The following is a 15,402-nucleotide window of genomic DNA, read 5'->3' on the forward strand; positions in this document are numbered from 1 at the left end:
AAAAAAAAAATAAATAAAAAAAAAAATTAAAAAAAAAATAAATAAATAAAAAAATAAAAATAAAATAAAATAAAAATTTTTACATCAAGCTAAATTTTATAACAGGAATAAACATTCTTTTAGATGGTTTTCTTTCAGAAACAATTGGTGTCCTATTTTTAGTATTACAATACCTATTTTTGATTTACAATACTGGATTTTCTACAGTCCTGTTTATAGTTGTTCTTGGTGAGGAAAGTTGAATATATATACCTTCCATATGTTTGGGATTTTTAAACCATCATTGTTGTTCAGAATGGGGTGGTTGCTGATAATCTCGCAGGCTTCCTTGAATTTCCGTTCATACCATGTTCTAGTGTGATGTAGACAGCTGGTGGTTTTCCAGTCAATTCTGTGTAAGGCATTCAGGGCATGATCAGAAAGGCCAGCTTCACCATAATTATTATATTTAATGTGTCATTTATGTTCTTTTTGTCTAATAGGAATAGTGCGTCCTGTTTTGCACAATACTGTACACGGCAGAATAATTTTAAGGAATGACGATGGTAAGGAGGTCACTGAATCAGTTGATATAGTGGGATTACTGAGCGAGCACTTTGCAAGAGTATATCATCCAGGTGGTGACATTGGAAAAATGAAGGAACCATTAGTTTATAGGGGAATTGTGATGAATGAAGTGGAGGTGAATAGTCTATTACAGAATCTTAATGTGAATACATCTGTGGGATTGGATGATATACCAGCATGGGTCTTACGTGAAGTGGCTAAAGAATTATTAGTGCCCTTGACCATGTTGTTTAATCTGAGTCTCAGGTCTGGTTTAGTCCCGAAGGTGTGGAAAGAGGGGAAAATAGTTCCACTGCATAAAGGAGGATCCAAGACTACTCTTGCAAATTACCGACCGATCAGCATATCAGGAGTCATTGTCAAGGTCTTGGAGAAAGTCGTCAAGGGAAAAATACAGGAATGGATTGATGAAAATGAGATACTGTATGGGGGACAGCATGGCTTTATGAAGGGTAGATCATGCCTAAGTAACTTGCTCAAGTTTTAAAACACAGTGATGGCTGAACTGGATAAGGGTAATGGGTTTACAGTGATACTGCTGGACCTGGCTAAGACATTTGACAGGATACCACATGGGATTCTAATCTGTAAACTACAACATATGGGAATGGATATAGGGTTGGTGAGATGGATAGGTGGGTGTGTTGATGGAGAGATATCAGAGAGTAGTTTATTCAGGAGTAGAGTCCAAAAGACGGCCTGTGACTAATGGTGTGCCACAGGGTTCTTGGACCACTACTGTTTAATTTGTTCATTAACGATATAGGGAAGGATCTAAGAGGAACAGTTCATTTGTTCGCTGCAAAGTTGGGTAGGGCAATAGTGAATGCAGAAGATGTCAAAATCTTGCAGGACGACTTGGATAGATTGGAATTCTGGGCTAAGGAAAATGGATGTCAATTTAATGTGACAAAATGTAAGGTTATGCATTTTGGGGTGAAAAGATTAGCAGCAGTATACCACATTGGTGGAACTGTACTCCAGGAGATTGATTAGGCCAGGGACTTGGGAGTGTTGGTGGATAGGGAGATGAAGTTTAGGGTCACATTGCAAAAGTGGCTAAATCGGCTCATCAAATCACTTGGTTGCTGAAAAATACTTTAACAAATAGAGACAAACAAGTTATTGTTCTCTATATCAAGCCTTGATAAGACCCCGTCTAGACTATTGTGCCCAGATATGGGCGCCAGGGTTTCTTCTTGATGGGGAGGAGGTGGAGAGGATCCAGAGGCGAGTGACCAAGATGATAGCAAGTCTATGGAATGAACCTTATGAGAACAGGTTGAAGATTTGTAGGTTGCAGAAATTAGTTAATAGGCGGAAAAGGGGAGATATGATTGAGACATTCAAATTGCTAAAAGGTTTCTACAGGATTAATTCAGAGGATATTTTTGATATTCAGGACTGGTTGTAGGAGAACTAGGGGGACACATATGGAAGCTGGGCAAGAGTGTGGTTAGCAAGGGTGTTAGAGCTGGGGTTCTTTACTTTAAGAGTGGTAAATGAGTGGAATAAGCTGTCAGAGGCTATTGTAGGTGCTATGACAGTGAATGAGTTTAAGGCAAGGTATGATAGATACTGTGAGAATGTTGTATAGTTATGTGGACATGATGTTTAGGGCCTCCCTCGATGAGTCTAAGGACTCCCTGGAGTTGCCCGTAATAATAATAATAATAATCCACAGAAATACTGTGCTGTACCAGACCAGACTTCTGAAGTTTCACATATTCAATATAGTATTGGTGTTCATTAATTCTTTTTTCCACAGAATGACCTGTTTGCCCAAAGTATATCAAATTACATTCACAAGGGATCTAGTAAACAGCTAAAGTTGATGAGAAATTTTATTGATAGGAAAATATGTGGGAACAAGGTGATACTTCTTCAAAATTCTACCAATAGGTTCAGAGATACCAGAAATATAAGGGATCGGAACCCTGTGGTCTGCTGAAGAATCCTTAAGTGCTGAAACATAGAAGTCAATTTATTATTATTATTACGTGATCCCTCCAAGCAGTCCAAGGACTTATCGAGGGAGGGTGCCTACTCTACAGCTCTCTGTCTCCACCACTCAATCCATCATCTACAACCAACCATAACTACACCAATGCCATCTACCGTCAACCACCACCACTAGTATTTTCACAGACAATCACAAACATCCATGTCCAATCTGGATTAATTATTTCTCTTTGTGCTGTAATTATTCCATTAAACTGTATCATAAGTGTAAACTAGCACCTAAGCCTAAATACTCATTTATTAATCCTTCATGGAGATGATAGAGCATACAAAACTAAACAGTATGGTAAGTCGAAGCCAAGTTTATCCTGGGCCTTCCTTAAATTATCTACTATTAATACAGCCATTAACTCTCTTCAAGTTGAATTCTTCTCTATTCTCAACCCCACAGCTATGAAGTATTCTGTTTGATATTTTGAGAACTATGCCCATAAATAATTTCATAAGATAAAAGGTAAACATATTAAAAAATTTAATAATCTTCATAGTTCTCAGCTTTTACAAGTTATCATTAAATTGTCATCAAAAAGACTTGACAAAACAGGCATTAGTGTGCTTAGCCTTGGTCACAACTTTGCAGTAGTGCCTTGGCAAAGTTTCTAATTTAGAAATCGTGTCATATAGAGTGAAGCATGCAACATTGTCTCTAAAAGATGTCACATCTTGGCCTCCTGAAGTTGTTAAAAAACTCAATCTTTTAGTTCCTATTCCCAGATATATGGATTGCCAAAAAAAAAATAAATAAAAAATTCATAAACCCAATTACCCTTTCTGTCCCATAGTAGATGCTACTGACTCCCTCTCCTTTAAATTAACTAAACACTTAGTTAAATATTTAATTCTGCTGGCCACACTTCTTCTTATATAAAAAAATTCCACATATTTCAAATCTTTAATCCAGAATTAAGTTTTAAATAATAATGATATCAATGGTGAGCTGCTTTGATGTCACCTCCATATTCACAAATATTCCCCTTTCCGACACATTAAATTTGATGAAAAATGCCTCCCCTCCCTGAGATGAATGATCTTTTTAATTTTGCTATCCATACTAGTGAAATATGCAATGATAGTAGATATGAAAGGGTTGTTAGAAGAAGCAAAAATGAAGAGTAAGAAAGTAAAAATTGGATTCTGAGTCTACTGCCTCAGTATGATAGAACAGAATTGAGAAAAAGGACCATGATTGGCAATGAATTAATGAGAAGATTGCGCAAGAGGAATGATGTGGAGTTTATAGATGTTTAGAGTGAATTTGATGGACATAAGACCTGTATATGCTTGATAGACAGCACTTAAATGTTTTTGGAGTTAGGTATTGTTCAGAGTTTGAAAGTGCAAAACCAGGGAAACAAGAGATATTGGGGGGGGGGGGAAGCAATCAAGCATGTGTCTAGCCATCCCTGGGATAGATAAATATGAGTACAGGAATGATTGCAATTTCCCAGATTTCAAATCTGAATTGGGCTGGTAATGACATTATGAAAGGTAACTAGACCCAAGGGGATGCTGAAATGTATGTCCATGAATGCCCAAAGTATCAAAAATAAAGGAGAAGAGTTTTTTTTTGGCATTGGTCAGCTTAACTTGGACAAAAATATTTGCAGCGAGACCTGGTTTTCAAAGAATGAGGTAGTTACAGGGATAGAATGTAATGGATATTGTATTTTCAGAGAAGATGGAGGAAATAGGGCAGGAGGAGGGGTATTATTAATGATAGCTGAAGAACTTTAACCAACAAAAATAGAAGTTATGGAAGATCATAGATCTGCTGGAAATTGTTCATTTGAGGCTGTCTGGTGTGAGATAGTGACCAATAGGACAAAATATATTGTTGGTTGCTGCTATAGATCTGGAGGTCCAGAAGAAGAAGATGGGGGTAACATTCATCAACAGATTAGCACAATGAGTGCAGGCTGAGCAATTATTATGAGGTGCTTCAACTATGGTGATACAGATTGGAAAGGGGGAAGGGCACATTTGGTGTGCTGTAAGGTTTTGTTCTAGGACTGCTACTGTTTAATTTGTACATTAACAATATAGGAAAGGATCTGAAAGGAACTGTTCAGTTATTTGCCAATGATGCAAAGTTGGGTAGAGCAATAGTTAATAGAGATTATGTTAAAATTTTGCAGAATGATTTGGATAGATTGGCAGACTGGGCAAAGTGTAAGGTTATGCATTTTGGGATGAAAAGATTACCAGCTGTATACCACATACTCCAGGAAATTGATGAAGTTAGAGACTTGGGCATGTTAGTGGATAGGAAGTTCGAGTTTAGGGGGCACTTAGCAAAAGTGGCTAAAGCAGTTCATCAGATTACTTGGTTACTAAAGAATACTTTGATGAGCAGAGGCAAGCAGGTTATTGTTCCTCTTTTTCAAGCCTTAATAAGATCCCATTTTGATTACTGAGCACAGATCTGGGTGCCAGGTTTCTTGGTGATGAGGAGGAGGTGGAGAGGATCCAGAGGCAAGTGATCAAGATGGTAGCAGGTCTGTGGAATGAACCTTACGAGAACAGATAAGGTAAACACATTCGTCAGCCATTCTGGTAATCTGCGTCACTGTATGATGTGCACTGCTCTCTAGGCAGAACCCCCCCCCCCCCTTATAATTTCAGATCCTTATACAACTTCTGGAGATGAAGTATTTAAGAAGCTTTATTCTTCGACTGATAAATTAAAATATATTACATATATATTCTGTAATTAATATGAACAACTTTTTAATAACTAATTTAAAATATTTTTAATTATTTATACTTTTCTTCATTTTTTCTCCTCGAAATTATAGTTTTCTGAATAATCAAACTAGAGAGTTGTGTAATATAACAAAGAAAACATTCTTTGTTTTCTAAGTGATGAATAAATATTTGGGTAAAAATTGTAATAACAACCCTTTTATATTTCTTAAATTAATCTTTTAAATTAGCATTATTATAGACCACCACAAAGTCACAGGGCTCATCGGGAAGTCTTTCATATATATAGAGTGTTCTTCAAATGCTCATCATCCCTGCTTCAAACACATTCAGCACTGGCACATTACCACCCATTCTGGTAATCTGTATTGTTGCATGATTATTATGATTATTATTATTATTACGAGAGACCTCCATGGAGTCAGACTCATCGAGGGAGGCCACATACTACACATACACACACACACACTCCAGCTATCATACTTATTCTTGAATTCATTCACACTGCTTGCACTCATAACATCCAATGGCAATCCATTTCAATCACGTACCACATTCTGAGAGAAAAATCTAGCCCTCACACCCTTCTTGGCAGCCTTCATTCTCAGCTTCCAAGGATGCCCTCTCGTCTTTTCTCCACCCTCCATAAAGTGAAAAATTCCATCAATTGAAAACCTGTGACTGTTTTAGAAGCTTGTAAGTCTCAATCATACAACCCTCTTTCTCCTGTTTGCTAGTGTCTGCAGTCTACAAATTCTCAATCTGTCTTCATAATCAGTATTCCACAATCCTGATACCACTCTCCTTTGTACTCTCTCTCTCCAATATATCAGAATCACAACGGAAACCAGGAGACCAGACCTACTCACAACAGTTCAAGTGAGGTCTTATCAAGGCCTTGTAAAGAGGCAAAATAACATCCTTATCTTAATATGTGAACGTTCGTTTCAGCATTGCAATTATATTTTCAGTTGTATTTGCAATCTTAGCCACATAGCCATGAACTTCAACTTCCTATCTATTAACACACCAAGATCCCTACCCTCATCAGTTTCTTCTAGCCTAATCCTACCAATATAATACGACATTGGATATCTAATCATGCCGAAGTGAAAGACTTTACATTTACTCACATTGAACTGCCACCCATTTTCCCATGCTCACAATTCCAGCCCATTCAAATAATTCTGCAAGTACTGCATATCAGCAACATTCCTGATTACCCTACCTATCTTTGCATCATCAGCAAATAGCTGTATGTCTCTTGTCAAATCCTTCCCAATATCATTAATGTACAGATTGAATAACAGTGGACCAAGTACTGATCCTTGTTGTAGACCACTTGTTACCTTAAAACCTTGCAGACCCAGATCCCCATATACTACTTTTTGATATCTGTCAATCAGCCATCCTCTTATCCATGCTAATATTGCATAACCTGAACCCATTTTCTCCAATTTATGCAAGTCTACCATGCTGTATTCTGTCAAAAGCCTTAACAAAATCTAATTTAATCTAATCAACTTATTTTATAATTTCATATCCTTATGCAACTGTTGGGGATGAAGTAATGTTCTCCTACTATTTACTACCCGGAGAAATATCTCTCTAACATTTATCTGATAAGTTCCTCTTACTAACATGTAAGTCTCAATCAAATCTTGGCATTTCTCTAAGGTTTCATTATCTCTCAGATGTCCAGGTGATCAGATCTGAGCATGCATGTTGATCAGTGTTAGTCATTACAATGGCTTACCCTTACTTGATAATATTATTTTCATTACGGCAGCAAGTCTCTGAGTGACTTTTGCAAATTTTGCAGTCTGTCCCCCGGATTTCCACTCCCTATCATTAGCATCCTTAAATCTCTTCCCTCTTTCATTCTGCAGAGCACATTTTCACCAATATAATTCATTTTATATTAGTGAAAATGTGCTCATTTTACCTCATCTGGCCAATGTGCATAATCTAATACTTGGCAACATTAAACCAGTATCCCCATTTCTCTACTCCATAAGCCTGTTCAAATCTTCTTGCAGCAACATTACATCAGAATTATTACTATACCTTCATAGAGTTACATGCATTTGAGAGGTCATCACTGTCAAACACAATGCTTATTAAAATTCCATAAATTTGTTTACTGTTTCTGCACTCACTACAATGCATTCCTATACTTAACTACCACTTTCCAAGCAAAAATATCATCAATCTCATCAATATATAAATAAGTTACAAACTTCTTGTCATCCTTTGCCTAGGAGACATCTCTTCCATACACAACTTGCTAGTATTTATCATTCAAACAATCTGCATGCAAGGTATCAAATTTTTATCCATTCCATTCTTCCTCAATGACAATAGTAATTGTCATGCAGTATTACAGCAAATACTTTTGCCATATTGAATACTGAGTATTGCTGTATATTGCACATCCCATCGTCTTTCCAACACAGCTATCATCCTCTAATAAAATATCAGGGGCGAATTCAGGGAGTGAGAGGTGAGATTGAAGTCTAATTAGCAGAATAATGAATTACTGACCATTTAAAACTATATATTTAGAAATTTATATACATTTAATCATACAAATACAACATTTATTTTACAAATGATATTCTGTCTTTTTCAATTTAGCTACTTGAATACAAATTCTACCCTGCGGTTCTTCTTTATGACTCAATAACATATCGTCATAAAAAGTTGGTTGTAACTTAATTTTCCCAAGCAACACGCACACTTGTAAAGGCTGACTGAAGCTCACTGGCTAGAGCTACGTTGACTGTGTATGGCCTATGTTTAAGCAACAGAGTGAGACGGTGTGAAATGGCTATGCACGTGCATAAAATCACAGTGCTGCTGCGAGGACCTGGAAGCTTCTACAACCAAGCAAGTCAAGGTAGCTTTGACTAGACGAGCAAGCAACAAGCTTTGATACACAATGCAAAGCTCAATTATTGCCATGCAAGCTTAAGACGTCTTCTGTCTACAAAAATAAAAGCCTAAATGGAATGTTTATAAATGCATGCATTTATTAACAAATAAATATTACTTCTTTCTCAATTAATGAGCTTGCACAGCAAGCATGGAGAATTTGCCCCTGTAAAATATAACCATTTTACTAAAGCAAGAATACTTTTTAACAAACCCATGCTGTTTAATTTTCCCTGTTAAATTTATTAAATAAAGAAAGTTAACTGTTTCATAGTAACTGCTCAGAATTAAAAAAACAACAACAAAATAGTCTTTAATTACTTTAATTTCTAATACTGAATAATTAAACTTACTGATTCAGCAAAATACTGAGTGAAATAAAAAGATTTTATGATTCAAATACAATAATTTAAATGTAGCCCTTTCTGCTACTAAGCCACAGATCACTATTATTAGCAATGTTATGCTGATGTATTATAGATACACATATAAATATATATGTGCATCTATAGTTTTCACTTTTCTTTATATTAATTTAAACTGACCTCATGCTTTCTTTAACACAAGCTTTCATATAAGGCATTTTTTCTAATGCTTGCTGAGTTACAGGTGCCCGATTAGGAATGATCCTGTCAATTTCTTCTTGTAATTGAGTTTGAACATTTGGATTTTTGGCAAGATTGTTCATCAAGTATGCCATAGATAATGAGGTCTGTAATGGTCAAAATAATTATAAACTACTGTAAGCAAATTTCTGTTTTTCTAAAGGAAGTAAAAAAAAAAAATCATGTCAATGAAAAAAAAAAGATCATTAATAATGCAACCAGAAATGATAAAACATTACACAAAAACATGATAATAGGTATCAAATTTATGTTCTTCATCCACATAGATTTAGAATTTTACTAATGGTTAGAAATGGATAACATATTATTATTATCATTATTATTATTATTATTATTATTATTATTATTATATGACACCTTCAACATATAAAAGAACAACCTCCATTTTGACAATTTGTAACCTCCATCAATATATATATCGTATTTTCCGGTGTATAAGATGCTCCTATGTATAAGATGCACCCAAGAAATTTAATACAATTTTCTGGAAAAACATAAACTTTAAAGTATGATTTAAAGTACAATCTTTACCTTCATTATATAAGACGCACCCCATTTTTAAGATGATTTTTTAAGGTAAAAAAGTGCGTCTTATACACTGTCTTATACATACATACATACATATATATATATTTTAAGATGTGTAATTTGGGATTACCTAAAAGTGAAAAATTTTAACATTAACATTTACATTTTAACAATTTAAAATTATCATCATCGTCGTCGTTGTCCGGTAGCATCCTCTAACAAGAGGGGTTGCAGCAGATGAGCAGCTCTTCTCCATTTCTCTCTGTCTGTCGCTTCCATCATTCTTAAACCAGTCCATTCCACGATGTCATTAAACCACTCTCTAGTTGGTCTTCCACGTCTTCTCTTCCCCTCAACTTTCCCTTGTAATATAGTTCTTGTCAGGTGTCCTGAAGAACCTCTCAGAAGATATCCTGCAAATCTAGTCTTTCTTTGCAAGATATTCTTTAACAATGTTCTTTCCATCCCAACTCGTCTTAAAACTTCTTGATTTGATATTTTTTCTGTACAGCTTATCTTTTCCATCTTTCTATAACACCACATTTCCAATGCATTAATTCTTTCCATATCTCTCTTTCTTAGTGTTCATGACTCACTTCCATAACTTGCAATACTCCAAACTGTTGCTTTAACTATTCCAATTCTAACGCCTATTTTAGTGTTCTTGTTTATTAAAATTCTCTTCATTTCCATAAATTCCGATTTAGCTTTACCTATTCTATTTCTAATGTCCAACTCTGAAGTTCCTTTCTCTGAGATCCAGCTACCTAAATATTGAAATCTTTCCTCTACATCTTATTTTTACATTATCTCCTATTTTTCTACCCATTATCATTATCTTGGTCATTTTTGTGTTAATTCTTAGTCCATACTCTTTACAAGAGTTTTCAATTCTTTGAATAATTTGTTGTAACCCATTTTCACTTTCTACCATCACTACAACATCATCTGCATATCTTAAGTTATTAATGATTCTTCTGTTTATTTTTATTCCTTCTTCTACATCCTCAAGTGCCTCTCTAAACATTTGTTCACTATAAAAGTTAAACAATAATGGTGATAACTTGCATCCTTGCCTGACTCCTCTCTCCACCGGGAATTCTCCTATTTCCTCTCCATTTACACATACTGACGCTATTTGTGACCAGTATAATCTCTTTAAAATTTCCAAGTCATAAGAGTCAATATCAGTATTTTCTAGAATGTCAAAAACCTTTCATGTTTCACTGTATCAAATGCCTTTTCAAAATCTAGAAATCACCAAAACAACTTATCACCATGGTTTAGTGTTTTCTCCCCAATAATTCTTAGACAAGTTATAGCCTCTCTAGTTCCTCTGTTGGTTCTGAATCCAAACTGTTCCTCATTCATTTCTTTTTCTATTTTATTCCTAATTCTCTCTAAAATTATTTGCACCAGAATTTTTGCCGTGTGAGTTATAAGACTTAGCGTTCTAAAATTGTTACAGTCTAAAACTCCCGTCTTTTTTGGAATGGGGATAAAAATTGATCTTCTAAACTCCTCTGGCAATTCTTGTCCTTCATAAATTCCGTTAATAATTTGCCATAACACTTCCATACCTTTTTCACCTATATTCCTTATAAGTTCTATCTGTATACCATCTATTCCAGGGGGTTTTTCTTCTTTCATCTTTTGAATTGCTAGATTCAATTCCTCCCTCATAATGCACAGTCTCTGCCCACTATGTTCTTTCCTTTGATTTTCTCCTCTTTCCCTGTCTTCGTAAATTTACTTCATCATCATCATCAAATTCCTGCCATGTACCCTCAAGGGGTATACAGGATATGATAGTACTACATGAAAAAAATTACATCATTATTCATTTCCTATCTACAATTTTCCTCCAAATCAGTCTGTTACTTGTCAAGACTCCAACATTATCAGATCTTATATTTCTATCGTCTAAGGCACTTTGTACCATATCAATCCACCTATATCTTGGTCTTCCTCTGGGTCGTTTTGCTGCCAACCTGGAAGAGAACACTTGTTTTGCTAATCGTTCCTTGCTCATTCTGTTTAAGTGACCATACCACCTGAGATTAGCTCTGCTAATGCCTTCCTGGATGCTGACAATGTCAAGTTCTTTCCTAATATCCTCGTTTTTATTATGATATTGCCATTGATGCCATCTGTTCACGCCTCTAATCTTTCTCAGGACTCTCATATTTGTGGTCTCTATTCTTTGGTCAAGTGTTTTACTTCTGACCCAGCTCTCAGATCCATAAGTTAAAACTGGTTTGAACACCGTCTTGTATACAGCTAATTTAGTGTTCGGACAAATTTCTCTCGATTTCCACATGAATTTATTTAATTGACTTCCCACCATAACAGCTTTGCTGATTCTGTTGTCTATTTCTATATTTAATTTACCATCTTCAGTAAAAATCGTGCCTAAATAGCTGAAATGTTTTACTTGTTCCACAGGTTCTCCATTCACAACACATTGACATTTTCAATGATTCTGTCTATTTTTATTGTCTTTGTCTTTTTATTGCTGACCTTCCTACCATATCTATTATAACAGTTATTCAATTTAGTCAGAGAATCTTGCAGACTTGTAGCGGATTTATTTAGAAGTATAACATCATCCACATAAAGCAAAGAGCTGACATTAACATCTCCAATTTTGATATCATGTTTAATACCACTTTCCTTCATAATGTGATCCATATAGAAAATGAATAACAGAGGGGATAATGTACATCCTTGTCTTGCACCAGATTTAACATTAAACCATCTTCCTGTACTTTCTTCAATTCTAACTGCTGACTTATAACTCAAATAAAGACTAAGTATTGCTTGATATAATGCCCCATTGATACCATATAACTGCAGCGTATTGAATAGCTTCTCTCTTGGCACCTTGTCATATGCCTTTTCCAAATCGACAAAACTTAAATACAGATCTTTGTTATATTCCCATGCTTTCTCGACTATTTGTCACAAAGTGAAGATCTGATCCTGACAGCCTCTATTTGGCCTGAATCCAGCTTGTTCTTCACCAAGCTTTCTTCCACAATTCTTCTCAACCGTTTCTCAAGTATACTTGCATAGATCTTACCAGGAACACTCTGTAGGGAACTACCTCTATAATTTTCACATGCAGTTTTATTTCCCTTTTTATATATGGGTACTATGAGAGCTCTACTCCAATCATCGGGAATTCGTCCCTCTGTCCAGGCTTTCTGAACTATGCAGTGCAGCCACTGTAAGACTCTTATACCACCATACTTCAGCATTTCTGGTCGAGTATCATCTACTCCTGCTGCCTTTCCACATTTCAAGCCTTTGATGGCTTTTTCTGCTTCAAGTATGGATATGTATTCCTGACTGCATGCCTGGTCAGTGTTTTTTACCATTGTGCTGTCATCACTGCTTGTTTCATTTAGCAGTTTTTCAAAGTAATTACTCCATACTTCAAGGATATCTTTTTCTCCCGTTTTCATGTCACCTTTATCATCTCTAAATCCTTTTACAGCACTCTTTCCTCCATTCCTCTTCTTCAACAACCTCCAGAATATTTTGCCACCTTCTTGATATTTATTTTCTATATTCTTGCCAAAGTCTTCCCATGACTTTTGTTTAGCTAGTTTTACACAGTGTTTAGCATTCTTGCATTTGTCTCTGTATTCTCTAAGAGCACAAGCTGACTTATTTGACAGGAACTTTTGATATGCTTTCTTCTTTTCCTTTACTGCCTCTTTAACTTCCTGTGTCCACCAGGGAGTTCTGATTTTTTTATCCTTACAGACAACCTCACCACATGCCTCTCTGGCAGAATCAATCAATGTTTTCTTCAGAGTTTGCCACTGAATCTCCAAGGTTTGATTCCTGTTCTCAAACTCTTTCATTTTTTCTTCAATAATCTTTGTGTATTTTAGTCTACAGTTCACATCTGAGAGCTGCTCAACTTTTATTCGCTTTAAAACTTTCTTACATGTTATTCTTTTCAACATGAAATTCAATTTTATCTTGCTCAAGACTAAATAGTGATCACTTCCAATTTCAAATCCTCTGTACACTCTAGTGTCCTGCACCAGGAAGAAAACATCACTATCAATAATAACATAGTCAATGAGACTTTTCTTATTCCTAGCCTCTTCTCTCCTATTTATTAGCCTCTTCTCTCCTATATAATTTAAAATTATTATTATTATTATTATTATTATTATTATTATTATTATTATTATTATTACATGGAAACTACCAGGAAGTCCAAGGACAAGAGAAACCCACTCTCTTTTCACCTTCCATTAGATTAAATTCATTCACAGATGATGCACTTACCACTCTCACTGGTAACCCATTCCACTGACTCTCACCAAGAGAAAGACATACCCCTGCATCTTTGCTTACCAGACACCTACTCAATTTCCATTGATGACATCATGTTCTTTCTCTTCCTACTACATACTGAAAGATTTCACCATTTTATGCACTTCCAGCCTATAAGATCCTTTTACCAACTTTTATATCCTAATTGACAGAGTGATTAGAGGTAAAAGAATCAGACGTTGACTGGACTAAATTAATAAGGTCATGGAAATGGATGATATATCACCACATGTTTTTAGGGAATATGCAAAAGAGTGAGCTATGTCCTGTCCTGTCTTTGATCTAGTTGTTTAATGAAAGTAATGCAGTGTAAAGGATTCCTAATGAGTGGAAAGAGGACCAGATAGTACCACTGAACAAGCATGGTTCTAGGACTGATGTTTCCAATTATTATTATTATTATTATTACTACCCAAGACCTCATGGAGTCAAAGACTCATCTGGGAGGTCCTTTTATCACACATACAGCTCATCATATGTCTTAAACACACTCAAACTCCTTGCAGACACTACACTCTCAGGCAAGGCATTCCAATCATTCACAACTCTGCATGAAAAAAAACCTGCCTCTCACTCCCCTACTCACACCCTCTTTATACAGTTTCCAGGGATGACCTCTGGTTCTCCCCCTATCTCTCACTATTTTATGTAGAACTTCTCCAGCATTAATCCTATAACAACCCCTTACCAACTTCTAGGTCTCTATCATATCTCCCCTCCTCCTCCTCCTGTCCACCAGACGCTGCAAATTACATCTTCTCAATCTTTCCTCATACTCAACATTCCAGAGGTCAGAAACTACCTTAGTTAGTCGCCCTTGGACCCTTTCCAACATCTCTTCATCCTTCTGAAAACCAGGTGACAAAATCTGGGCACAATAGTTCATGTGTGGCCTAATCAAAACCTTATACAATGGAACAAGAATCTCCCTACTTCTACATGTCAGTGTCCTCCGCATCATTCCCAGAAGCCTTTGTGTTGTCTTCACAATTTTGGCTATGTGTCCCCTAAATTTCAGGTCCTTATCCACTATCACCCCCAGATCTCTTATTTCCTCCACCTCCAACAATATATTCTCACCAAGCATAAATTCTGCATTCCATCTTTGTTTTCCAAATTTTAAAATCTTACATTTTGCAACATTGAACTTACATCCCCATTTCCGTGCCCAATCACTCCATTTATTCAAGTCTTCTTGTAAGGCCACAGCATCTTCACTACTCTTCATGGTTCGTCCCAACTTTGCATCATCTGCAAACAACTGAATATCTCCCTCCAAATCTTCACCAATATCATTAATATACAAGTTAAACAGTAATGGCCCTAAAACAGACCCCTGAGGCACTCCACTAGTGACTTTCCTTTTCCTGGATATCACCCCCTCATACACAACTTGTTAATACCTATCAGATAGCTAGTCTCCAATCCAATGCACTAGACTAATATCCAACCCCATCTGCTCTAGTTTGACTGTCAACTTATCATGAGGTACTCTATCAAAAGCCTTAACTAAGGGGTTCTTGGGGATGAGGAAGTGTGGAGAGTTCAGAGGTAAGAATTCAGAGGTAAGCAATCAAGATGGTAAGTGGTTTGTGAAATGTTCGCTATTAGGATGTGTATGTGGACTTGAGAAGTTGGTAGATAGGTGAAAAAGAGGAGATATGAT

At 36.0% G+C, this 15,402-nt stretch overlaps 1 protein-coding gene across 7 annotated transcripts in view; it reads right to left on the reverse strand.

Moving 5' to 3' along the window:
• Nucleotides 1-15,402, reverse strand: part of LOC150104962 (putative cytochrome P450 12a5, mitochondrial) — a 211,492-nt gene that overhangs the window by 61,585 nt on the left and 134,505 nt on the right. For all 7 annotated transcript variants that reach the window (XM_090396073.1, XM_090396072.1, XM_090396071.1 and 4 more), the window contains one exon: nt 8,772-8,938. In XM_090396073.1, coding sequence (XP_090252199.1) covers nt 8,772-8,938 — 167 coding nt within the window. The remainder of the gene's footprint in view (nt 1-8,771; nt 8,939-15,402) is intronic.

Source organism: Typopeltis vanoorti, chromosome 7 (genome assembly GCF_054136105.1).
Source record: "Typopeltis vanoorti isolate ZY-2024b chromosome 7, IOZ_Tvanoo_1.0, whole genome shotgun sequence".
Lineage (NCBI taxonomy): Eukaryota > Metazoa > Arthropoda > Arachnida > Uropygi > Thelyphonidae > Typopeltis > Typopeltis vanoorti.